Source organism: Bubalus bubalis, chromosome 1, assembly GCF_019923935.1.
Source record: "Bubalus bubalis isolate 160015118507 breed Murrah chromosome 1, NDDB_SH_1, whole genome shotgun sequence".
Classification (NCBI taxonomy): domain Eukaryota; kingdom Metazoa; phylum Chordata; class Mammalia; order Artiodactyla; family Bovidae; genus Bubalus; species Bubalus bubalis.
In genome coordinates this window covers 97,733,603-97,761,232 of record NC_059157.1, presented here as the reverse complement: position 1 = coordinate 97,761,232, position 27,630 = coordinate 97,733,603, and the positions used below count along the sequence as shown (strand labels likewise).

At 37.6% G+C, this 27,630-nt stretch overlaps 1 protein-coding gene across 21 annotated transcripts in view; it reads right to left on the bottom strand.

Moving 5' to 3' along the window:
* BBX (BBX high mobility group box domain containing) overlaps positions 1-27,630 on the bottom strand; it is a 295,350-nt gene that overhangs the window by 16,791 nt on the left and 250,929 nt on the right. For 17 of the 21 annotated variants that reach the window (XM_025283397.2, XM_025283378.2, XM_025283443.2 and 14 more), the window contains 5 exons: positions 18,846-19,854; positions 17,706-17,844; positions 14,148-14,296; positions 5,329-5,418; positions 3,911-3,970 (listed from right to left, as the gene is read on the bottom strand). In XM_025283397.2, the coding sequence (XP_025139182.1) occupies positions 3,911-3,970; positions 5,329-5,418; positions 14,148-14,296; positions 17,706-17,844; positions 18,846-19,854 (1,447 nt within the window). The remainder of the gene's footprint in view (positions 1-3,910; positions 3,971-5,328; positions 5,419-14,147; positions 14,297-17,705; positions 17,845-18,845; positions 19,855-27,630) is intronic. The other 4 variants (XM_025283462.2, XM_025283468.2, XM_025283473.2 and 1 more) reach the window with 2 other exon arrangements.

Genomic DNA, 27,630 nt, shown 5'->3' with positions numbered 1-27,630 from the left:
AGGAAGGTTTTGTCCTCTAAAAACAAATTAGTCATTTTCTCTTTGGGCTTGTAACTGAACACACAAACCTACCCAAGCACTGCAAAACAAGTCCACAGAGCTACTTTTTATACTCCACAATAATCATAATACACTTTGAGCATATCATGTGAGAGTGATAATGTGAGCTGATTCCTGGAGTAACATTAGGAATGTGGCAATAAGAGACTGTCTTGTTTTCCAAACTCTGCTCCCAAAATGTAGAGTGAGTTTTTTGGCAAAGGAGCATCGCACTTATACCATTACCCCAGGAGGCCATTAAAATGCTCCAGAGTCATTAATTCACATGCCAATTACTGGAGTCACACTTTCACTGAAATTATTAAAGCCAAGTCTGGACTCTCACAGCCATGGGTTAATCTCCCATGAGCTGAAAATGCAGTCAAAAGCTAAATGGAACACAGGAGTCAAATGAATGAGCCTTATCTAAGACCCTGGGGGACTCTGCTGAAGTTAGAAAGTGACTACTCTGAACTTAGGAAGAGAGATCAAGTTAGCCTGACTGTGTGGATATTTCAAAAATCTAACTGTAAACTAGACTTTTCTTCCCTGTAATTACATATATATAGTGCAAATAAACTAATTTTATGGATATACCTAGTCTGAGATTTCTTCTTTTTTTTTCTTATAAAAGATAGTATTTATAATTCCAGCAAATGAGGGCTACCCAGATATGCCTGAAAAATGTAAAATGTAGCGGTCACTGTGCTTTGGTGCTGGTTTCTTCCCTTCCTGTTTACACTGGCCAGGCTTCAATTCCTTATCAGGTATTTGAAGCTGATAAGGTCTCCTTAAATTGACTGGAGCTGCTGTTAAGATTCATTTATACAAAAAGTAAATTTATACAAAAAGTAAATGTGAAAACCCCCTGGAAACATAAAACCATATTAAGTAGTAATCATCCCCATCAATATTATTACAATTAGAAACCTCTAGCTTAAGCATGAACTTATGACACTGTAACTTGGTGGAAAGATAAACACAGTGGCAGAGGGAGGTCATCTTGGTTTTTCTGAAAATTTTACCTTGAATTCTAGCCTATAGGCAATCTTTTTTTTTTTTTTTTTAATGATTTGCAAGTTTAAGAAGTGGTTCAGCAATTTTGAATTTTAAAAGCATGGGGAAAATGCTTATAAATTATAAGCTTAGCATTTAAACCTCAGATGTGACTACTAAACCCCTGAAAATGTCTATTATTTTAGGGAAGAAAATTTACAGTCAATTATACTCAGGATGGTGTAAGTAAAGGATAGTGAACTTTAAGTCATCCACTTTAACAGAGTCAGAAGCAGCTAACAGCTGCATATGTAGCCTCAGTGGAATCAATACTTCATTTATAGGCATCTGTTACAAACTTCTAACGTCTGTCTAACCTTTGCCCAGGATAGCCTACACATGCTACACTGTCCTGATTACCGTTTCCTTTTTCTGTCCTCATAATTATCTCCAAGATAAAGTTTTAACAAGGAATGACGTGGACACATATCACACAGTCACCACCTGAACAATAAAATGGAGGGGATGTTATAAAAATAAACAACAAAAAGTCACTTTAAATTACCGGTTAATTCCCAGGGCTCAAACTGATTCCTTTTTGTCTGGCTATGTAAAATGAATTTGCACCCTATGCTAAAAGATATGCAATTTTCAGTGCCTATTCGCCAAAGTTTCATTCCATACACATTAATAATAAATATAATTAAATATCAAAGATAATAAATATTTCCAACTAAACCCTTTTGACTGCCTAGAAGATTCAAAATTAATTTACATTTCTGCCCTCCAAATGGCAGAAATTTAGGGCTTCAGAATATGGTATTTTCAGCATTATACCACTCACTAAAGTTATCACAGTAATAAAATCATCAAAGTGTTAGAGGGGAAATGAAATGTACAGTTCATGTATTACTGTGCCTTCTCATTTATTTCACCCCTAAACAAACATATCCTACAATAGAGAACAAATGTGGAGAGTGAATCCTATGAGGTTAAAGGGTCTGTCCTACCAGAAACCACGCATTAGTGGCAGGTCTGAGATTAGGAATCAGGTCCCCTAATTCCTACTTACTCGCTCTTTTACCACCCTGCACATGCTGTGATACCTCCTTTTAGATGAGGTAGGGTTTTCACTGTTTTAAAATTAAAATATTTAGAACAGCATCATTTCAAGAAAAGAGTAATATTGTCTTAAATGCCTCTTTCAGATTCCTCTGATAGTTCATCAGTGCCTTACATTTATCAAATCTGTGCAGAACATATTTTTAAAATACACAAGTGTGAATGTATATCAATTTAGGGATGTAGGATTTAATACTAAGAGTGGCACAACAATTCATATTTTGTTTGCCAGCAAAGTGCAGAAATGATACTCTATAGAGGCTGTGAATGTGAAATAATAAGTCAGAAAGGAGACATATTGCTGGCATTTTCTCTAAAAGCAAAATGACATAAAAGCAGACATACAGTTCATGTGAACTGTGCCAACCAAACAACGAATGTTCACGTTAATGATGAACTCAAATTTGAATATTTTTGACAAATATCTTTAAAACATGAGTGTTTTTTTATAAATGACTTAGGCCACACGTGTATTTTAATTTTTTCTCTTTCAACAAAGGAATGAGAGTATATTCCTTGATTCCTTTGGGAATCAAGAGACATGGACTTGTTCATAAAGTTTCCCTTTGTAGCCATAAGTAAATAAACCAAAGGGGTAAATCAAAAGGATGATCACGAAAATCTCTCCTAGTTTTCAAATGAAGTGACTCCTCATGACACATTGGAAAAATGTTCAGCTTTTTAAAAATATCTAAATGGAAAAGAGCATCAGTGGGAAGAATGGACGTATGGCTCTTTACCCACCGCAAAATCTTCATTTACCTATAGTTCAATACTTAAGAGGAATTATATAAAGTCACAAATATGACTGGGGGAAATTTGAAATAAAATCTGCACTTCTAACATTTACCAGTCAATATGGGGCTTTTCTTTGGCTACCAAAAGCCTCAGGGACATTCCCTTTGATCACAGTCAAGAGGAACTAAGCAGTGGGCTGGGGAGGAAGGCCAGGTCAGGAATCACTTCTGCAGGGCTCCCACCTCCAGGAGAGCCCCGCACTGCTCCACTGGACTTCCCAAGAGCATCCTCTTGCAACGTGAGCTGCAATACTGAGTATTTCCAGTTTTGAAACCTCTAATTTGGAACTTCCCTGGTGGCCCAGTGGTTAAGAATCTGCCTTGCAATACAAGGGACACAGGTTCAATCCCTGGTTGGGGAACTAAGATCCCACATGCCACGGAGCAACTAAACTCGCACACCACCACAGACCACACCAAAAACCCAAGGCAGCCAAGTTAAAAACAAAAAAACCCTCTAATTTCTGGTTATTGTGGTTAAAAATCCCCCTTTCACAAATTAAACTCCACATGACACACAGCCTGACTATTAGTAAGATAAAAATTTTGTCACTTTTGAATTGGTTCATAGTGCTTTTCAGATCTAACATATCCTACTTTTCTATCTATTCATTCAATTAATTTTTGAGAGTTTGATATTGAAACTCCAACTAAGTCTTAATTTATCTACTTAAAAAATAATTGTTAATACCTAATGGAACTATATGTAATTTTGTTCTGTTTTTTCCAAGTCTCTGGTAAAAGTGTTATCATATTTTAATAATTTAAAAAACTTAAAAAAGCAAAAAAACTATCAATTTTGATTTGAAAATTAAAAATAACTCAAAATTAAAAAATAACAGGTCTAATGCTGTTGCTTAATTCTGTATAAATTGGTGTCTTTTTAAATCTACAAAAACTATGCCATTTCCAGCATAGTCTACCTGAAACGATACAATGAATGTTGCTTCTTTTACCTTCTGTAGGGTGAATGGCATCCAAGAAGAGTTGCTTGCTTGACCATTTATCCCCACTTCCTAAAAGCAGTAACAGAAAAGGAAAGTGAACCTCTACTCCTAGTACAGACACATACACTATAAAAATAAGACAATCCACAAAACCACCTCAATAAAAAAGCATTATAACACAAATGAAACAGAATTTTACTTCAACTATTTAACTCTCAAAACCACGTTTGCCAACTAATTAGGCCATATCAGAAATGCATTAAAAGTAAACAAATTTGCATTTTATAAAAACATTGTTGGATAATTTCTATGACTTTAATCGAGATTAACCTTGAGATTGGTTAAAAGATAAAGATAAAAGCTGACATTTTACCTAAAGAGAGATAGTTCTCCACTGAAAGCAGAGAATAAATACCAACATACAAAACAAAACTAAGAGGCTGAAATGCAGGTGAAAATAAAACCCAAATTAAGTAAAAGGTCACACACAGGAACACTCAGGCATGTATGTCTACACACGGAAGACAGCTGCATTTAAAGCCTCATTCCATAAACACGAAGGACTCCACATCTGGCCATGCAAGTAGGATGCAAATGGGCATCAGATGAGTAGGCTCATGGCAGTCACGACACTGACATGCAGGAGACGCTCGAGAAAGACTGACTTCCAGGACACGTGGCTGTACTGAACCAGACGGGGAAGTTTATCTTTTGTGTGAGAGAACAGAGGCCTGAACTGTAGAGAGGGAAATCTTTAGATCAGCCCTGAAGAGGTTCAAGGGCCCATCCAGATCATGACAATGAACCGATGCTCAGAGTAAAGGGAGGGTAGAGTGCGTATGTCTCTCATGCCCTCTGGAAATAATGGTTATGTGACTGAAGGAGGTGGGAAGAGCCTGACAAGCTAAGTATATAGATAGAAAAAGAGAGAGAGACAGGTTAAGACGTAGGAGTGGAATCCCCCTTGACAAGGATCCTCAAGTGTCAGAGAAAGTATAGAAACTGTGGGACTTTCATATGAATATGAAACTGGGAAGATTTCAGGAAGCAGGAAATGTGGTCCTGCTTTGACGGCTGCCAAACATGAGAAAAACGAGAACAGTCAAATGAAAATAAGTGGAGAAGAACTCATGAAGACTAAATTTAAAAATGTACCAAATACAAATAAAAAAAAGCAGTTTTAGGATTCATATGGAACTCTGAAACTAGAGACAAATAAGGGATTTGAGTACAGAAGTGGAAAAGATCCCTCTTTGCAATTAGCTGCAGAGTCTAGAAATAATGAATGTGCCTGCGTCAAAGCTGATGACATTGAAGCAAGCAGAGGGGAGGTAAAGGCGAAGACGGTGCAGTGAAGCGTCACTCAAAGATGAATCCACAGTGGAGATGGCTGGGAAGTCTTAATGGAGCATGGAAGGCACCAATACCTTTTTCCGGAACATTAGGCTTCTCCTTTTTGTGCTTATATTTGCTGACAATTTTGTGGAATAAGTTCTTTTTCTGAGACTGGAAAGGACCTACAGACAATATTAATATAAATATATTTAAAATTTACAATGCTTCATAAAAAAATACTCCGTGTTTCTAAACAATTACACCCTCCCCCAACTTGTGGAATAAGCAAACTGATTCACAAGAAATGTCATCTTGCATCTTTTCTCATCCAACTTGTGCTTAGCTCCCTTCCCTAGATTTACTGAAAAACCAGTGAGATTTTCCTTAGAAATATATCTGACAGAAGCCTCCATTAGGGCTGGGACTCCCTCAGCAGAAACTGCAGATGTAGTGACTAGAGCAGACCACAGCCAGTAACGGCAGTACAGATGTAGTCTGTAATAAACAGAAGATTTTACTTTAGATTCCTAAATACCACGAAGGCAAGGATGACATGAACATTTTGTTTCTTCTAAGCAACTGATCTTCACAAGGACAGCACTTTGAGGATGACTTTCAGGTTGGCCTGATAGCATTAGATAGCTTTCCACCCTATTCTGAGGATTTTCTAGGAAGAAAAGATTGACTTAAAAATAGAAAAATACTTGTCAAGACCTTTTTGTGGAGGGTGGCAGGGGGAGGGGAGTAGGGAATGGGCAGAAGTCTCAAGCTGCATCTTAGTTTGCTCAGATAAAGAAGAGAGACTTGGGATTTTTCAGTCACCATCAGAAATGGCAACAACAGCACTTACCTCCCCAAAGCAGGTTGCTTTCTGCACTTTGAGGATATTCCTATGTGAAACTGACAATCATCTTACATAACTTCTGTTTCCTCATGTGTAAATGGGGATAATAATAGTGCCTAACTCACAGGGTTGAAGTGAGGATTTTAAAAAATTAGAAGCTTTCTAAGCTGCTCCTGCTGCATCTACCCACCTACCAGGATCTGCACCCACGTGCCCTGTCTTCCTGCCAGAGGCAACTATCTGTGCTCCTGTCTGAAGTATACCATCAAATGGCTTTTATGTTCACAAATATTTGCAGCCGTCATCAATTTGAGGACATTTTCACCACCTCAAAAATAAACCTCATATCCTTTTAGCTACTACACTCCTCCCTACTGTATTCCAAACTGCCTTGTTTAGAACCTCCACTACAATGTTGAATAGAAATGGTGAGAGTGACATCCTTGTCTTATTCCCTATCTTAGGGGGAAAGCCCTCAATCTTTCACCATTAAGCATAATGTTGGTTGCAAAGTTGTTTTTTTAATGTCTTTTATCAGATTTTTAAGTTCCCTTCTGAGTTTGTTGGCTGTTATCATGAAAAAGATGCTGAATTTTGTCAAATTTTCTTTCTACATCTACTGAGGTGCTCCTGTGGATTTTCCTTTGTCCTTGTCCTACTGCTATGGTATATTACAGCAACTGGATTTTTGGATGTTAAACCAACCTTGCATTCCTGGGGTAAAACACCAGTTGATTATAGTATATAATTCTTACATGGATTCAGTCTGTTAGCATTTTGTTAAGGATTTCTGTGCCTACATGTCTTAGAGAGAGTGGTCTGCAGTTTCGGATTTTCTTGTCTGTGTGATATGTTTGTCTAGTTTTGACATTAGGGTAATACTGGCTTCTCAGAATGAGTTGGGAAGTGTTCCCTCCTCTTCTAACGTTATGAGCAAGCTTATGATAAACTGGTATTAATTATTAAAACATTTGGAAGAATTCAGTAGTAAAGCCATCTGGGTCTAGTACTTTTTTGCTTACTAAATTCAATCTTTATACTAGTTATAGGTCTATTTACATTGTCTATTTCTTAAGTCAGTTTCAGTAGTTTGTGTTTTTCCAGTAACTGCCCATTTCATGTAGGTTGTCTAACTTATCAGCATACAATTATTCATAGTATTCCTTTTCAATCCTTTCCATTTTTGTGAGGTTGGTAATAATGATTCCTATTTCACTTCTGAATTTGTTTTCTTTCTTTCTTGGTCAGTCTAGTTAAATGTTTATCAAGTTTGTTTTTCTTTTCAAAGAATTAGCTTTTGGTTTTAATGATTTTTCTCCATTATTTTTCTCAGTTCAGTTCAGTTCAGTCGCTCAGTTGTGTCCGACTCTTTGCGACCCCATAAATCGCAGCATGCCAGGCCTCCCTGTCCATCACCAACTCCCAGAGTTCACTCAGACTCAGGTCCATCAAATCAGTGATACCATCCAGCCATCTCATCCTCTGTTGTCCCCTTCTCCTCCTGCCCCCAATCCCTCCCAGCATCAGAGTCTTTTCCAATGAGTCAACCCTTTGCATGAGGTGGCCAAAGTACCGGAGTTTCAGCTTTAGCATCATACCTTCCAAAGAAATCCCAGGACTGATCTCCTTCAGAATGGACTGGTTGGATATCCTTGCAGTCCAAGGGACTCTCACAAGTCTTCTCCAACACCATAGTTCAAAAGCATCAATTCTTCGGCACTCAGCTTTCTTCACAGTCTAACTCTCACATCCATACATGACTATTTTCCTATTCTTTATTTAATTAATTTCATTTCATTAATCCCCTCTCTAATCTTTATTATTTCCTTTCTTTTACTTTTTTAGGTTTAGTTTGTTCTGCTAACAGTGTCTCAAGAAAGGTTAGGTTATTGATTTGGTATCTTTCTTCTTTTTTAATATATGAATTTATACCTATAAACTTCCTTCTAAGTTATGCTTTAGCTGTACCTACAAATTTCAGCATGCTATACTTTCATTTTGCTCATCTCAAAGTATTTTCGTATTTCCCTACTGATTTCTTCTTTGACTCACTGGTTATTTAGAGTGTGTTGTTTAATTTCCACTTACTTTTGAGTTTTCTGAATTTTCTCCTGCGGTTAATTTTTACTTTCATTCCACTGTGGTCAGAAAACATAATTTCAGTCATTTCAATCTTTTTGTTAAATGTTCCAGCATACTGTGTGTTCTGGAGACTGTCCCATGTGTACCTGAGAAGAGTGTATATGATGCTATTGTTGCGTGGAGCATTCTGTATATGTCTGTTAGGTCTAGCTGTTATATAGTGTTCAAGTCTTCTCCTTTGTTCATCTTTGACCTAGTTCTATCAAACCTATTCTTTTTCCATATTACTGCTCACCTTCTGAAACATTATTGTTTAGGCTTATTTACTGTCTGGTACTCCCACTATAATGTAACCTCCATGGCAGCAGGGTTCTTTGTTTTCATTCAGAGATATATTCTACATGCCTAGAATGGTGCTTAACACATGAATGATTTTCACCAATATTGTTGCATTAATAAAGCTCTTAAAACACTGGATGGCATAAATAGAGTTCAAGAAATGACAGTTGTTGCTATTATTACTGATAACATAAAGGTTTACAAGTGATTTTTAAGGACTACACCAAGTCATCCTTCTAAATAACCAATAACAAATATTCTGAATTGGGTGGTAGTGGTTTGAAATGGAAACAGAAAACACTTCTTATTTGTTTTTTGGGGTAGGAGGGAAGTGGATGAAAAAGGAAAGAAAATAAATTTAACAGATACAAAGACAATATATCATGTGGATGATATACACTAATATTATAGGGGTACCTTATAGCCCATTTGCCATCATTCATATGTATTTTATACAACCCAGGAAGCTGTAAGGCTGGTGCACATGAATGACAGATGCATGGGCAATCATGGAAAACAGAAGCAGAAGAAAGCAGAAAGCAGAGAAACAATTCTGAGACTTCTCTGGATCATAAGGATCCTAGTGATTTACCAAGGGAAGACAATCTAATGATAACAAGGTACTGGCTCACAGGGAGAATGATTTTGTTCATCACTGTGTACGAGGACAATGGGATCAGGAAATGGTTCACAGAGAAAAACTGGTTTGATGTATGGAATGGGTTAAGAAAGAAGAAAAGAATATGTATTTTCAGGCCCAACCATACTCGGAGAAACCTAAAAAGTATAATTTAAGGACAAAACTTTATATAGAGCTTGTCAATTTTAACATAAAAAGAGAACATCCAGGGAGGTTTAGTACTCAGAAGAGCTTCCGTAAAGTTATATTTTTAAACAGCCTTGCTGCTAGCCATCCCGAACTATAAAACAAATCTAAGCAAACGACAAGTTCAAATAACTTGAAGGAGTTTGATATGAGGATAAGATACAAGGATATTCACTGAAAAGCAGTAACTTCAGTCAAGAAGTGAACGATTTGACTCCTGTCCACCAGTATGGTATACATGTTTGATATTTTGTTCAAGGAAAATAAAGTCAAAATTTGTAATAAATAGCACACATACTACTATTTTTCCTTAATTATAATTAACATAGAAATGTCCAAGGAGGGAAAAGAAGGTAGGAAGTCAAAAACAGAGAAAACAAGTTGAGAAGGAATCTTCCAGAAAGCAAACAGATGGCAATTGTCTTTCCATGAACCACCATCTCAAGTTTCCATGCCATCTCATTCTCCCATCTTCCTACCAAACCTCTTGAAAGACTGTTGGTACCAGTTTCCACTTCCTTATGACAAAAATCACCATTGCTGGCATATAAACTAGCTTAGGACTTCACTAACATTCTTGGGCAGGATGGCCTGTATTTTGAAGATATCAATTTTTTTTGCATCCCAACTTCACAGCTGGGTAAAAAATAGCAAAGACAAACTATAATCTGAGACGGTAGGAGGCGTGCCATAGAGACACTGATAACAACTTTTTCAAAACATTAATGTTGTTCATGGTTTGCCGAAAAATGGACATGTTTTAGCTGAGAAGTATAGTGACACAGAGCCCTTTTAGTATTAGTATGGTATGAAAATTTTTCAAGGTCAGCAGGTGAGGTGAATTAAGAGAAGCTTGGTTTGGAGAACTGCAGTAGGAAACAAGTGTTAGGCGTAACTTGAATGGTGGTGCCAATGTCCAGCTTCTATAGTTTCATGTTTTTAAGCTATAAGAAGAGCAGAGGTTTTATCCTAAGACTAGGCTGTCATTTCGGTAATGAACACGTAAGTAATGAAGGGCCAATGAAACAGTAAATTCCTTTGTAATAATTTATAGCAAAGTGGCTTGCTGAACATATGAATCTGTGGGCTGGAATAAGTTCAAGTAAATGAGCCACAATCAAGTTAGGATTCATTGAGGAGGAGCCACCTTATTGGGCTAGACATGCATGCCTTGTTAAAAAACTCAGGATTATATTAGGCATACCTTTTATACCTGTAAATGTGCTGTCACCATGCTTAAGAAAATGTCTAGGGACAGTGAAGACTCTCAAATAGCTACAGGGCAAGAAACAGAGTTCTGCCCAACCTGGAAGCTATCACTTCCTGATGGGAAAGGGATGGCCCTGATTTTCATCACATCTCAGCTCTTAAACATTATTAATATAGTCAGGTCAGCTCAATCCCAAACAGGGGATTCTGTCCTCAATCTTTAACATTGTAAACCTGCTTCTTTTATTTCCATTGTGATTTTCAAAAATTTCAAATTCTTTAACAGTGGAAATTGGAATTTTGCAGAGTAAGCGTAAATTGGAAAAACATGAGAAAGATCAACAGTATGTGTGTTAATAGGCTAAAAAACAATGTGAAAAGATAAAAGAGATAAGGAAGGAGAAATTGAGTCAAGGGTCAAGCTTGGGCATAATTTAAACACTCCAAATTGAGCTCAATTAACTTTTTCTTCATGACCCTACTTGCTTGAAAATTACTATTTTACAGAGCACTCTGACTTCTGATACTTTTTTAAAAAGTGCTTCACACATTAACAGTATACTTAAAATAATTTGTCAAAACAAATCTCTTAAGTTACAATTAAATTTAGATTTATAATTCAAAGCTTTCATTTGAATATATACAAGTAACTGTGTGAGATAAATGAGAAAACACTATAGAAATGGGCTACTGCAGCTGACCTGCATTATGAATGAGATAGATAACTTCCTGGATAATCTTAGAAGCAAAGGGAGAGTCTATGCCTAAATCATCTATATATTAAGCCTACTATAATGTAGCCTGGACCTTGTTAGAGGAAGGTAGACCCATTACATACACTTAAGGAACAGGGCAGAGACAGTAGAGGGGATGATGGAAAAGGGAAAGATCACTTGGAAATACAGATACAAATAAGATGACCACTGGAAAAATACAAGTATAAACCCAACTAGGTCCTATGATCTTGAGGTATGTAACTATATAAATGCATACATAAATATTTCTTCTAGAAATTACATTTCATAAAAATTCTATACATTTTATATAACCTGGAGTAGCTAAAAAAAAAAAAAAAAGAAATACCTAGTATAAGGCAGGGAAAAATACAATAATAAATGTTGAATAACAAATACAGGAGAAAATAAAATACAGACAAATGTTGTTGGAGAAAAAATGAGGTTTCCTATGAAAATATGCTCCTTTACTAAAGAATTACTGATCTCACTCACAATGTTTGCTTTGAACAATTCATTATGCAAAAATGCAAAGGGTCTAGACTCTAAGAAAACAATCTCCTCTATCCTCTAAAGATCAGGCAATTACAGCACAGCTGGTATGATAATTTCATTAATAACTTGTAGGATAGTACACGGGCACTGCTAATGCCAAATTATAATCAAATACAAATACTACTTCTTTAGTTTGCTAAATAGAGAATATATTATTTAATTTCTGTTTTATTTTAATTGCATTTTGCTCCACAAGTTGGAATGAGCAAAATCTAAGGTCTTGACAACCTTCCTATTTATGCAATTACTGGTACACTGTGTAAGAACCAGGGACTTTGTGGCTTGAGAGGCATAACAGAAGAGTTAAGATGATATTGTATGAAGTATAATCCAAAGCTCCAAAAAAGCTATTTCACATAGAAAGAAATACTGTTAATCTCAGCTGGGAGAGGAAAAACATATAACAGACAACCAAGACCCAAGAGAAGGTCTCATGAAAATAGATCCTAACTTCAGGGTTTTATAGCTTTACAAAAATAAATCTACTGTTACAATCCCTGATAGATAATTCAGCCAACTTCAGAGCTCTAAAATGAATGTCTCCAACTGCAAGGAGTGGAGGAGGAGCATATGTCCTGCACATCAATCAATTAAGTTCCATTTTATTAGTTTGTCATGTATTTATCAGCAACTTTAAAAATCCAAGAATTATGGGGGCTCACGATATCTGGCATCTTTGGGGTCATGGACTGCTTTGCCTATTCCTAAATATTTCCAGGGCACAAGGACTGTCATTTCACTCAGTAATCCATTATGGTGCTCAGCTACCTACCTGTCAACAGGCTGCTTTATTTCTTTCCTACCTATCTTGGAAGATCTCAGAACAACCTTATTTTATTTTCTCAGATGAGCAAACTTGGTGATGCAATATTTCTTTTTCAGTTCTTTATTCACCAGACTTGTTTTTATTAACCACAGCAGAAAACTGAGCTAATTCTAAAATCACTTTTACATTGCTTCCCGCCTTTTATCACAAAGGGGGGATTTTCCTCACCTTTTCAGATTCACCCTGAGATACAGGTCTCCTTGTTGTTTCAGTTTCAGTGTAAAGTGGGCGTTTTAGATCTAGATGGAGAAAGGTTTAGGTTTCTTCATAGATATAATTTTTCCCTAGATATATACATTATGGACTCCCCCAAATCCATGAAATTACATATAGTTGTTACTATTTATCTTTGATCATTATCCATGATTGCTAGATTTTGGCAAGATTTTTGCAAAGATATATATCATTTTCTATCTACCCATTCATCTAAGCATTCAGCTAAATACACACAAAAAGGGAAGTATTTTGATTTGCCATAGAGCAAGCAACAGGTTGCCTCTTTTACAGGGTAATTATGAGAACTCTGCCATCAAATCCTGCTCAGAATTTGATCCTGGGAACAACAAACCCCCACACTAGCTCTTCATCTCTCATTCACTACCTCTCGAGGAGAGCTACCAAATGAAGTTTTCCACCTCTGTGTGGAAAAATAAAGGTATACTCACTTGCCTACCAACTTTCAGACCTAAAGTAAACTCAGAAGAGAAGTTTCACACTGGGAGCAATACTGTGGCTTTGTGTAGGACAGTTCTTCATTGTCCTTGAATGTCCTGCGCAGGTTAGGATGTTTAGAACTCTAGCCTCTACCATACAAATGTGCCAGGGGTTGTGACCACTGAAAATGCACACCCCACTATTTAAAACCCCTCTAATGAACTGTAGTGTTGCCCCTCATGAGTGCTGAGACTCCCCAACCCCCCAAGCCACACTGACAATTTAAAAAACTTCCTTGATATACACAGAGGAGAATCTGATATTCTTGAAGAAGAATACGTATATAGCACTTCTCTAAATTTAATAAAACCAATAAAAATTATATTGCCAAAGTATTACAGGGAGTTTTCTCTTCATTTGGTTCATTTGCCAGTTAAGAATGGAATCTCCTAACTAGGTGAATGGAAGGATTTCACTGCCCCAGAGTCCAACCTGTTGCAGACACACAGAGAAACAGATGAACTGGGTTCAGCCAACAGTTCCTGCTCAAGAAAAGCTCAACATTCCCAGTCTGAATTCTGGACACAAGAAGGTCGAAGACCGTGTATAATTAAGACCTGCATATGGGCAAATGTATAGGTTGAGATGCCCAAGGACGAAGGCTGAAGAGACTTAGGAAGAAGACGAGAGAGAAAAGAGTAAGGCAGGAACCAAGATAACCCTGGAAAGCAACTGAAATTCCAACTCGCTACTGCTTCAACTGCAAAGGGAGCCGCAGACGGTCAGAAGAAGCTTCAGTTAGAGTCTGACCATGCTGCAGGAAGGCACAGCACGCATCTAACCTTTGCTGGTTTTAGTCGGTTCTGCGGACATATTTCCAGTCTTTTTCTTTTTCCTTGGGACAGGTACACATTTCCGGTCAAATGTAACAGGACTATACTGAGGGAGGCTGTTGAATTTCTTTTCAAATTCTTCATCCAGCTTTGTTGAGCTAATGAAAGAGGGGAGGGGAGAGACTCAATCAGCACATGATGTAAATATTTAAAAAGAAAACAATCTAAGATATATTTTAAGATATTCCATTTGAAAATGGGGTTCCTTAAGAACTAGGACATCACTAAATTCTGTGCAAGGACATACAATATCTTTTTAGAAATGCTTGAGATTATACCAACACAGTTTTCTTAATAAACTCACATGACAGGTTATGTTATTACCCTAGAAAAGTAGAAACATTATATAAAATAGCAGGGTATTATTGAAGTGGAGAATTTGCTGTTTTTTCCATTGGCACAGGAATTTTTTATTAAGTTCAATACAAAGCATATTCCATCCATGTTTTTCATTCTAAAGATTCTTATGTATGTATGTGTGTGTGTATATACACACACACACATACATATAGGCAAGTTTATTTATAGAAATTAGTAATATTGATAACTTCGTAAACTTAATTAAAAAAAATTACTGACTAGTTTGTGTGCATGCTAAGTTGCTCAGTTGTGTCTGACCCTATAGACCATAGTCTGTTCGGCTCTTCTGTCCATGGGATTCTCCAGGCCAGAATATTAGAGTGGGTTGCCGTGCCCTCCAGGGAATCTTTCTGAAGCAGGGATAGAACCCTCATCTCTTACTGTCACCTGCATTGGCAAGTGAGGTCTTTATCACTAGTGCCATGCAGGAAGCCCAGTGACTAGTTTAGGACTTGATTAAAACACATATTTATCTGGAGAGTCCTGTGGACTGAGGAGCCTGGTGGGCTACAGTCCATGGGGTCACAAAGAGTTGAACACGACTGAGCAACTAACACACAAAGAAGATATAAACAAATATTCTGAAGATTAGAAAAAAATTCTGGACAGTTGACAAGGATGAAGACAAAACATTCAAAGAGAAAAGTAAAGCCAGTTTTCCAAGTACACACCAGCAGAGAAGCAACATGACTTTAACACAAACCACAAATGACTCCAGAAATGCCACCAGCAAAGTTGGGAAATCCTTGGACTGCTGCTGACTGTCTCTACGTAGCCCCACAGCAATGGCAGTGTGCCTGCTGGAAGTGAGGCTGGTTGCTGGCTTTCATTTATAGTGAGATTTATTAGCTAAGATGCAACCCAAACAGATGGGAGAAGCTGCAGGGGAACTGTTGTGCTTGGGAGATGGAAAATGGAAGGCATACTGGGAAGAGGGCAGCTTTGAGTACTCACTTAGTAGAAGTTAACATGTTAGGCTGCTACCTGAGAAATACTTGAGGTGTGTTCACCTAAGACTCTTTTCTCAGTCTTGGAGGAATGTACAAGAATGGGGAGCACAAATAGGACAGTCAGATGATCATCAGAAAGGCCCCCCTGAAAAAGGCCATTACTAAGTTCTAACAAAGCAGTTAAAGGTGATGGCTTGCGGGTGATGTTCCTCCCTTAGTAAAATTTTCTTTTCTCATTTCAGTTAATAAATTATAGTACTGGAAAATCAGATAATATCTGATACTAATCAGTTGCTGTCAGAAAGCTATCTATAAGACGTGAATTTTTTAGATACTCTGGATAACCAGAAGAGAAATATGAAAATGTAAGCTGTAACTCCTTAGGTCCCTTGGGACTTTCCCCTGCCTTTTTTCACCTAGAATAATGACCTATGTTTTTCTTAAAGAAGTCTATAAAAGTAGAACTGCCAATACAGTTGGCCACAGGTAACTAAACAGCACATTTTCTGTGATAAAAAGGTTTAAAACACTCATTTAGAAATCTCAGAGAAGATTGACAGATGTGGCATTTTTCACTGCTCATGAACTATGTTGGCATGTTCCAAATAAAGCAAGCCCAGACAATCTGATTCTGACAGGCCAATATTTAAAGAAGGGAGAGGGGGAAAGACCAGAGTTGTACCCCTGATTTAGCCTGCAGAAGATCACACCCCCAGTTAAACACATGTGGCTTCCTAAGAAACGATTAAAACAAAAACACCCCAATCTCTTTTCAGGAACAGATTTACAAAAGACTGTTTCACTTTTCTTGTTCCTCAGAGAAGACTGGTAAAAACATTCAGGAGTTTCTAATAGAAGCACCAGAGAACTTTCTGCTGGGGAGCCTTCAGGCCTGCTTTATTTATTCCCTTGGGCTTTTACACTGTCTGCATAAGACCTATACCTCTCTCAGTGTGTAGACCTACAGGACACTGGTAATTCCGGAAGATGGAGAGCACTGGCTCTAATGCTCAATTGTGCAAATACTTCTGTGCCTGACAATGACAAATGTGAGGCTTTTCATGTCACTGTTTAAGCATAATGTCGGCAAAAGAATCTGAACTTTGGACTTTTAAAAATATTAGAACAAAATATATAAAGTTATAAATATATCATCTCAATATAAATAATACTGAGGAATCACCCTCATGAGAAATACTCTCCACTCTCCCACTGTGTAATGAGGGCCTTAAGATTAACCAGACCTGAAAGCATTGCAATGTCCAGTTGACAAAGTACATTATCCCACAAAAAGAAATGCAAATATCTATGGATAAAACAAATACAATACTCCTAATGCATAAAATTTGCATACCTTTAACATACTTATGAAAAAATATGGAAAATACATTAAAATGTACTTATTTCTATTCAGTGTATTCTTTTCAAATTCGGCTAATGAGAAAGCCAAAGGACAGTATGACTGAATATACAGATGCTTTCTTTTTTCACCAATATAAAGTACTGCATCGTCTATCAAAATGCTTTATGTTAAGCTTGGTATTAGGAGTCCGTCTTATATAATAAAAAAGAAAAGAATTCTTAATTATTTTACCTCAGTGTATGCTCCTTCTTGATACTGCATTTTAATACATAATTAATTGCTGAAATTTCTCTGTATTGAGAGAATATTCAATCTAATATTTTTACCTTAGAGCTTTAGAACATGGTTTAAACAAAACATGATTAGAGGTAGGAACATAATTTTATGTACATTCTCAGCTGTCATTATTTTATAAATGTGTACATAACCTTTACAAATATTATATGAAGGACATAGAGTATATAAAATTAGCAAAGTATAAACATGTGATATTCATCGTAAACTTCAGATTAGAACTACATCTTGGCGATATGAAAGGATTTACAATGTCACACCACTAATACAGGGTGGACTTCAATTGGAACTCAGGCCTAAGTCTACCATCTACACATTTTGTACCATAATTAAAACATGAAAGACACTATTACTCACACACCATGCTAACAGCAGGAATCACACGATGATCTGTATTTCTTCATGAGTTTACTAAGACCACAGTAACTGCTGACTGAATACTCAAAGAATAAGCTCTCAGTGATTTGTTTACCTTGAAAACTTAATACTATTGCATGTGTGGTCTGTGCTGCACGGCTGACTGTGCCCACAGGCACTTACCCAAGGACAGAGTCTTCCTTTGGCTTTGTCTTCTTGAACTTCTTGCTTCCACTGGTCCCACTCTGGCTGAATGTCCAGCTTTCTTCATTCCAACACCCTTCATGATCAGACGAGTTTCCTTTTCCTGAGCTTCGTTTCCCTAAGGAAATTCAAAAGAGTGTGCTTGGCATATTGGGGTGGAAAGGAAATCATCTTAATTGCTTCATAAGTGACCTCTTGACCCCTTGGTACTATTTGCATGATGCTATTTAACTATTTCAGAGAACTCAGGACCACCTTCAATAACAGAATGTGTAAAAAAGTAACGTACAGACTGAGATGCACAGTCTCATAACTCAACAGGTGCTACTTGACTCATGAGAAAGACTAACTCCTATTTACTTTTCCATTACAGAATCAGCCTGAGGTGTGGGAGCCCTTTACTGCTGCACATTATTAATTCTAATTTCCCCAACACTTAGTGGAATGACCTCCCTGGAGCAATATGTACCCTTAAGGATCTCCATTCAGGATTTGTGAGACTTATTTTCATACACATCTATGGTTGGAATTTAGTTTGGCAAGAGGTAGTCCCCCAGTCAGATACTATATTTTAAAATAGATAAATGTATATGAAACACTCTATGGAATAAAGGTATACACATTAACTAGTTTCTGGAACTGTTATGTATTAAAGAGCTATTCACTTCAATTACAGTTCTGATTATCTAGCGGGGAAGGCTAGATAAATTTCTTGTTTCTAGAGTCTACAGGTCAAGAGTCTGTCAACCATACCTGCGTGATTCTGAAAATTATTTCCATCAGTTAAAAACCAGACTAAGAGCTCTACACATGCAATACTGATCCTTCAAAACAAAAAGTCAGCTGACACCAGTAAAAAGGAAAAAGACTGGAGTAACTTAGAACACTTATATTCTGAGAATTATGTCTAAAATGAATAGAAACGTTCCTCTGTGGTGCTAAAACATACGGTAAAATGACAAATGTATATATTCTATAAACCACAAAGACTCATACAAGTCTAAGATACTATTTTGATACTAATGTTCCTTGCTGTAGTCTTAATTGCTTCTCAATACCTCTAAAGGAGGAATTCTGCTAGGTTTTCATGTTCTTTCCAGATTTTGAGAAGTCGCTTACCTCTGTCAACATTAGCTCGCAGAGAGGTGAGCATGCCCTCAGACACCAGGGTTTTATAAAGAGCACCTTTGCAAGACCTCTCCGATTTCCGGGAGCCACAAGTCTCTATCTTTCTGTGACAGTCACTGTCCTCAGGCTTGGCCTGTCCTGACAGGGTGGGTGGTAGTGCATCCTCCGTGGGGGTCAATGGTTCTGCTTTTATACCCTCTGGCACTTCACCAGAAATGTTCTTGCTGGCAGAAATGCTGATAAAATCTGGAGGTCTTGACTCTTTGGTGGGGTCTGAGGATTTCTCCTTCGACATTTTCTTCTCTCTAGATTTCACTTTTTTCTTTGGTGGCTTGGCATCCAAAATACTCCCCTTTCCGCTGGAGGATGGGCGGACCTTCTTGCGAGGGGTATCTCCAAGCTTCTCGATGCCCCAGTCTCCCTTGGCCACAGCCTCAATGGTGTACATGACACTCTCGATATCTGACTCCGAGGACTGCCTCTTCTTGCAGGCCTTCTTGGGTGTGGATTTATCATTTCCGTGTCGATCCATTTTGTTTTTCTTCTTTTTCTTTTTTAGCTTCTCTGGTTTGCTTAGTGCTGTGGGATCCTCGATGATCATGATTCCATGAGGATGGCATATGTGGTCCTTTCTACTGGGAACATCGCTTATTATTATCTTGCTACTGGCAGAGTAGGAAAAATCAGGGAAGTGACCACATTTTTGATCTTCCTCTAATTCTTCCTTTTTAATTTCTTTGGGAGCTTCCATTTTTATACCTATTATATCATCCATTCGCAGCTCCTCAAAATTTCTTATTTCCTTAGAATCTCTTACATTTTCCTTAGCTGATTTTTCAAATTCTGCTTCTTTCTGTAACCTGGCTTCATCCGTTTTCTCCATTTTTGTGTCTCTTTCTTCCTTTCCCTTCTCCAATTCTTTAATTCTTCCACCATCTAATTCTTTCGCTCTTATTAGCTTTGATTCTTCCATTTTCACCCCCTCTGATGCCAGGCACATCTAAACAGTTAAACACAATGAGAACAAAACACATTATTGCATACCTGAAATTACCTTAAACTTTTAAATTGCATCCTTAAAAAAAAATTCAAAACAAACTTCAAACTTTACAATAACAAGTCCACTTCTGAAAAACTAACATTCAAATTAATAAAAGTTTCATAATATATTCATTCAGCTCTGGAGGAACATACACTCAAATTGTCATCTTCCAGTTTCTGATGAAGCTTTTCATATGAAAATGAGATTTGGTAAAAGGAGGGGGGAAGCCAGATTTGTAAGACCTGGGCTTGAGTCCCAATTTTGCTCCTTGCTAACTCTGTATCTAGAATGAGTCATTTCAGCCCTCAGTCCTCTGCTGCCTTTGTGAGATAAAAATGATGATGATAGTTATCTCAGAGGATCCTGTGAGGTGTAAGTGAGATGATGTGTGCATGGCAGTGCTTAGTAAATCACCTCCAAACTCTATTCAGATATTTACCTTTTCTTTTTTTCTTGGGGAAATATAAGGGAAATAGCAACAATTTCTACCTAATCACTTGAAATTAGAAATTATAAGATGAAAGCTCTGAAACATAAGTAGTAGGTTGCTTTCTTTAAAAAACTTGTTAGCAAACTTGATCTGATCCGAACTTACATGACTGTAAATTCTGACCAGAACTATAATGAAAATGCTTTGCATTGCTAATTTATCTCAGCGTGACTATACATATTTTGGCTATCAAATCTCCATGAATTTGAATATATACTGGAGGAATGAATGGCATACTGTAAAATACATATACTATATCACTTTCCCTAAAATATGAAAATTTTTGAGTATCAAAACAGATCTGGCAGCAATTCGGTTAGTTTTTAAACTCCCCAAATTTCACATATAGGACATTAAAGGAGACTGTTGCCATCTTCCTCTGCAGCAGCTCTAGGTACTTTGAAACTGCAATCTGAAGCTATTTTCAAAAAAGGAAATTACAGTTCATTGTAAAATTCATCTTCAATACCTAGGTTTTCACTCAGAAACACTCCCTGTAAGGTGCCCAGATGCCAGACCACTAAAGGTATAAGGATCAGTAATGCCCATCCCACGTTGTCCTGATAGCCTCCACCCCAGCCCCCCAGCACCTCTGAGGAATTCATCACAGTGACAAGGCTGATGAGACCAATGGCAGCACAGGGATTCTTAGCCATTACTCATTTTATCTACTTTGCACTGACTGTCAATTTAGAGGAAAAAGACTATTAGGGCATGCTGAGCCCCCCACATCAAGTACATGAGTAGGAAACTGAACTGTTGTAAAAGAAAAATCACCATTTTATGGAATGGCAAGTTGCCAGAGATTGTTAACAGCTATAAAGATTTCATTTTTTAAAGTATCCATTTTAAAATGGATAATACATTGAATTAAACATCAGATACTATTTCACCTTATTATTTCCCTTAGTAATTTCAGGGCACCTCAAATCCTTCCATAAGAATTATAGTATGATTAATTAATCTGGGAAGAAACTGGTGAAAGGCTGGGGGAAGGCAGGCAGTGTGAGGTTTCTTTAAAGAAATGAAGGTGACGAGAGTACCCAGTCCTTTAGGATCATTTACAGGAAAGATCTGAAACACTACAAATTTACAACAGAGCTGTCTTTTTCAGGAGATCAGTTAACTTTTAGGCCTCAGCAAACAGTTATGAAGACTGAGAAGTTCCCTTTATTAAACCCAACCAGAAAAAAAAAAAAATCAAAGCAAAACGTTAAATTAATTCTGAAATACTGATACATTTCATCTTCCCTGTGTGCTTTACTCTCAGGGGAGATCTGCTGTTTTTGTCTTAATTTTGAAATAATTTTTATTTTCCTTTCTCAAATATACTAGTCCTTCATGAATCTAACTGTCCCAAATGGGGAGAGACACTATGCTAGTTCTGGCAAGAAGGCTAGAAAGGCATCATCAAGGTAAATTTTATAGTTTCCAAGCACTATCACTCTGGTGGCCTTTAATAAGTCATTTCAGGGACCTTTGCCACACAGGCCTTGATTTTCACAGTGGTGAACCAATGGTTTGCATTTGCACAGGTTCATTTTAGCAAACCCAATAACACTTTGCAAACTCTATTCTCAGCTTCAATATATTTCAGAATGATGCTCCTCATCACCCCTGATAGGATTCTATAGCTAGGAATGAAATGGAACAAATGCAGACATTCACTCTGGGGACATATTCCAGGAAATAGCATAATATTTCTTGGGAAGGTAATTACACTGAGTGTAGTCAAGCTTTCCTTCCTTGTTTCAGGCTCTTAAAAGTTCTTTCATAAAGAGCATGCTAATTTTAAATTACAAGGAAAACAATTATATGGCTGGAAGTTAAATTATATCAATAAAACAAATAACTACAAATCACAAATCTCACTAACCAAAACCCAAAACACACAGAAATCAGACTCTCAGAGTTGAGTATGCTCTAGACTTATCTAATTATCTAATGTTATCTAATTTAACATTCTTCCTAGTATAGAAATTCATTTTAATAAAATACTAAAATACTTTGGCCACCTCATGCGAAGAGTTGACTCATTGGAAAAGACTCTGATGCTGGGAGGGATTGGGGGCAAGAGGAGAAGGGGACAATAGAGGATGAGATGGCTGGATGGCATCACTGACTCAATGGATGTGAGTCTCAGTGAACTCCGGGAGTTGGTGATGGACAGGGAGGCCAAAAATCTAAGGTAACCCTATTAGTCCTGGTTGTTCCCTGAAGCCACTTAAATCAATTCACTCATTCTCTCATGTGACAGACTTCCAAATCCTAGAAGACAGACTTTATGCTCCCATGAGTCTCCCCCGCTGGCAAACTGCTCATAATATGTAAAGGCTTCCTGGCCTTTTAAAAGTTGGGTCCCTTTTATCTAGATGCAGTATGGTCATCCTGAAGTGAGAATGGACTTTACTGAAATAAAGTGGGTTCCTGTGTGAGCACTGTACTTGCCCAAGGCCACACAGTGAGCCTTGGAGCTTATACTTAAATCCATATGAGGATATAAAGGCTGAGAAATGGCAACAGTACATCCTGCAGTGAGCTGTTGTGAGGCAAAAGTAAATGAATGTGTGCAAATAAAACTCGCAAATAACGGTAAGTCTGGAAAACACTCATTTTTCTTAGATTAAGTTCCTAGCTATGCTGTAATACTCCAGGTGAAAAGTGAAACTATTTGTCAGTTGATATCAACCTTAATCTTCTAATGGGAACCAAAGATGAACTTGCTCCACTGTTTTTTTTTTTTTTAAAAACAGGTCAAATTTCTGGCTTGGATTAGGTTTGTAGTCAATTAAAATTCTGGACTACCCACATACTACGCTGGGGAGCTTGGTCTCTGCCATTCAATGTTTATATTTTTTGTACCTAGATGTAAGATTTTTCACTTTTCCTTACAAAGTACATCCTTTCAAAATCTGAATTAAATTATCTTCCAGTTTGGTCTTATACACATATTTGATAAAGTTGCTTTTTGTGTTTTGGTCCAAATCTTTGGTAATAATGTTGAGTAGGACACGGCCAAAGACACAGCCTTCTGACAAACCTTTAGAGCCCTTCCAATCAGATTGATTTTGAACATTAGTAAACTTTAGCAACCTAAGAATGTTTAATAATCCACTCTAAATTCCTCCCATTCTGTTTATAAGGACATCGTTTAAGATGACCTGTCAGAAGTTTTGCTGAAATCTGGACTCAGTATGCCAACAGCATTCTCTCAGCCTATTTTTAAGCTTAGGAAATAGAAAATGAGGGTGGCTTGTGCAGTAGTCAGGGACTAAGTACACAAACAGAAACAACGGAAGGCATATCTAGCCAAGGGAATTTATGGCTTGGAATGAATTGATTACACAGGTTATGAAGAACTGGAAAACCCAAACAGGAGGTGGTGAGGTAACCCAGGGATTAGCCACAGCAGGGAGCCATGGCAGGACAAATGGGGGAAGGAGTGCTATGAAGCCCAGGAGCTAGGTCCTTGGTGGAAGATGGACCCATGGTGGGCCAAGCTCCTGGGCGCTGGATACATGAAAGAGACGTTGCCTTTGCTTACCCCTATCCCTTCTCACCCCTTCCTGCACAATCCCAGATTCTTTCTTCCTCCCATCCTGCAATTTTTCTGCCAGAGTCTCCCACTGGCTGAATCCAGGTGGAAATCAGGGGACACAGGTACCCAGGAAAGGGAGTCTGCGGCCACTTGAGATATAAGCCAGCATACAGGACACAGAGATCCTGGGGACACACATTAGACAGTAACTGTGGGGGTGGAACGGGGAGACTTCCAATAATCCCCAGTTTTCATCTTCTTTTTTATGAGTTCAAATATGATTAGAAGTGATTTTCAAAAGTTTCTAGGACATAGCAGTCTATATTATCACATGACATCAACAAAGCCCGGGAACAGCTATGGATTTAGTACCTCTTAGAAGATGTAAAAGAGTTGGACATGCCTTAGTGACTCAACAACAAACAAAAAGCCAAAGAACATGCCATCACTCCTGCTGCTACTGCTGCTGAGTCACTTCAGTCATGTTCGACTCTGTGTGACCCCATAGATGACAGCCCACCAGGCTCCCCCGTCCCTGGGATTCTCCAGGCAAGAACACTGGAGTGGGTTGCCATTTCCTTCTCCAATGCATGCAAGTGAAAAGTGAAAGTGAAGTCACTCAGTCATGTCCGACCCTCAGGGACCCCATGGACTGCAGCCTTCCAGGCTCCTCCATCCTTGGAGTTTTCCAGGCAAGAGTACTGGAGTGGGGTGCCATTGCCTTCTCCGGCCATCACTCCTAGATGTGAGCAAATTCTGTTACTGAGAGGCAGTTTCAAAAGGCAGGGATTCTAGAGCCAGACTGTCCATGACCAAGGATTGGCTCTGCCACCAATTAGTTCCTTTTTTCTAAACCTTTTTGGGCCTCAATTTCCCAATCTCTAGAATGTGGATATTAATACAGTGCTTGCCTTAGGAATATTGAGGGGTTTAGCAAATTGCACATGTATAATACTTAAGTTGGTATCCAGCACTGAGCAAGAATAATGCACTCTGACAATCACCCCTTTGGGGGCTAATGCCATGTAGGATAAATGCTGGCTATTATTTAGTAGTAATATTCGTACTGGTATCATTAATAGAACATCATGGCCCTCGCAGATCAACTGCTCCAATTTTTCATTCTAGGGTTGAACGACTCTATACCATGGGGAAAACCATATCCAACAACATTAGATTCAGGAAGATCTTAAATCAATTCTCTTTCAAGAAGCATCTCTTACTAAAGATATAATCAAGCTCAGTTCCCCTTTTGGGTACAAGCATCATTTAGTGACATCTACTTTTGGGTGTATATGTAACATTTCAGTGGGACTCAGGAAAGTGCAAACCAACGACATTATATACACGTATGCAAGGATGCACACATAGTGGACACAGAAGAACATAAATCAATGTGAACTCAAGTGAATAAAACTGCACAGGATTAATGTCTGTTATTAATTAGCTCATCTGCCCTTAGTAGAGGGTTGGTTGTTAATCAGGACTTGAAACAGAACATGCCTTAGTAAATGACAATTTATTCTTCTATTATTATTTTAAATAGAACAATAACCTTCTTTAAAAGTGAGAATGGAAAATCATCTGCAGGACACCTGCTGGATGGCACTCCCACAGCTGTACTCAAAGAAGTTAAAATGTTAATGTTTTAAATCAAATGCTGAGCATAAATATTTGATATCTACTGTCTACTCCCTCAGGTATTATTCTATTTTTAATAACTGTAACTCGGAGTGGGGGGCACAAAATATATCCTGTTCACCTTTGTATTCTCCTCCAAGAATATCCTAGTAGCTTTCAAAATGAAGGCATTCAAAAGATAATTGTGTTGGATTGAGTGGTTCGTTAGTTCCGAGGTAAACGATGAATCTAAAATGTATTCTGATTAATACCAGGAAAGAGTTATGAGTCTATAAAAAACAATGCTAATTATGACCATGCTGTGGCTTGGCCCAGACCACGATCATACTGTCCTTAGTTATGGTTCCCAGGAGCACCCGTGAAAATCACTCACCAATATTTTAATTTTACCTCTGACAACTGGAAACACACTGAGATTTATTACTGTTTCGTGTAGTCAGAGTGGCCTAATAGTGATGTGCTAGAAGAAATGGAACTCACTCCCCCCAACAAACAAAAATCATCATGCTGAAACCTAGATCCTTTGAATGTACATGCTGGACAGACACATAAAAAACTATCCTTTTCAAAAATGACTGCAGAGAAAAAAATAAAGATTTGAAATCTTTATAAAAGATAAAATGGAGGGTTTTTTTTTTTTTTTGTATTCCTGAGTTCAGAGAGGCTGTCATTTTCAATTCACATAAGACCACACCTTAGGCTTGGGGTTTGTTATTGGGGAGTTGCTTTAAAGGCATAACAAATCTGTGCTACAACAAACGTTTATCTCCTCAAATCAAAGACATTTCAAAATGCACTCCTTTCAACAAATGTTAAGATAGATTCATTTATTAAAGTGTCCTGCTTTAAAAGACTGAGCGAAATAACCAGTGAAAAATAATTAATCATGTGCACTAGATAAGAAGTAATACCACAGAAGAAGATGCCCTGAACTAGTACAAAGAAATGGGTACGTAGTTCCAAAATATACCATATTATTTCAGTCTTAATTATATTGTCTTTCATTGTCTGTTATCAAGGAGCCAGCTCAATTAAAAACAAGGCAGTGTGAAAACAGATCCACTGACACTAATCAAGAAGTTTCAATTTCAAAATTTCCGCCTTTTAGTACAAAACAAATGTTTTGCAGCCAAGGTATGTTTACAGTGATTTTGTACTGGTTTATTATTTGCCAAAACAGTGTAGACATAACCCCAGGATGACATTCAGCAGTGTTCTTCCAAGATGTGCATCTCTCCCATAATTACATAGAACCAGGATGTTTTTGCCATAAAAATATTCTGGCTGATGGTTTCACAGAATAAAGAATAGCATCACTGCTAGGAAAATTCAATTTTCTTTATTATAAAAGATAACTGGTCACACAACAGTGGTCTAAGTGTCTCTCAACACTAAAATCTGTGCATCTTAAATAGCTTACTATTTGCTTTGCTGTAACAACTGGGCCAGGTGGAATGGTGGTTTAAATGTTTATATGCTATTTCTTCAGGAACTATACCATTTTTAAAGACATTAAATGGGGTCGGGATGGCCTTTGTTTTAAGAGGCCGTCTACTGAAGTCTCCTTCAATGGTATTAAAGGAAGTCATTAGGTGTGTTGCTATATTTCAGTCCCTACAAAAGTAAATTGGTGTAATTAGAAATACAGTGAAAAGTTTTAGCATAAGGGTTTTCTAAAAATGACTTGTAACTGCACAAAAAGGAAAGAAATGCACCACTTTCAAATAAAAGGCTCCTTCAAATACATAGTAATTATATACAGACTTCTGTTTTGTGATAAGGGTGTATGTAGGTGAAGCCGGGAACGACATGTTGAGGTTCTGGGTTTCAGGGGGCTGCGGCAGGATGAAGGGAGAACGAGGACACAGCAGAACACAGAAACAGAGTCACATCTAAATACCACCGATGACTGCCAGTGGTGGGGCCGGAATGCTAACACGAGGGATGAGACTTCCTACTTTTATCAATATATTATATAATTTCTGTAATTTTAACATAATTCAGCTTTTCTTAAAGTGAGCCATAATTTTCCATAAGATTTAATTTTTATAGTTACTGTAGTAAA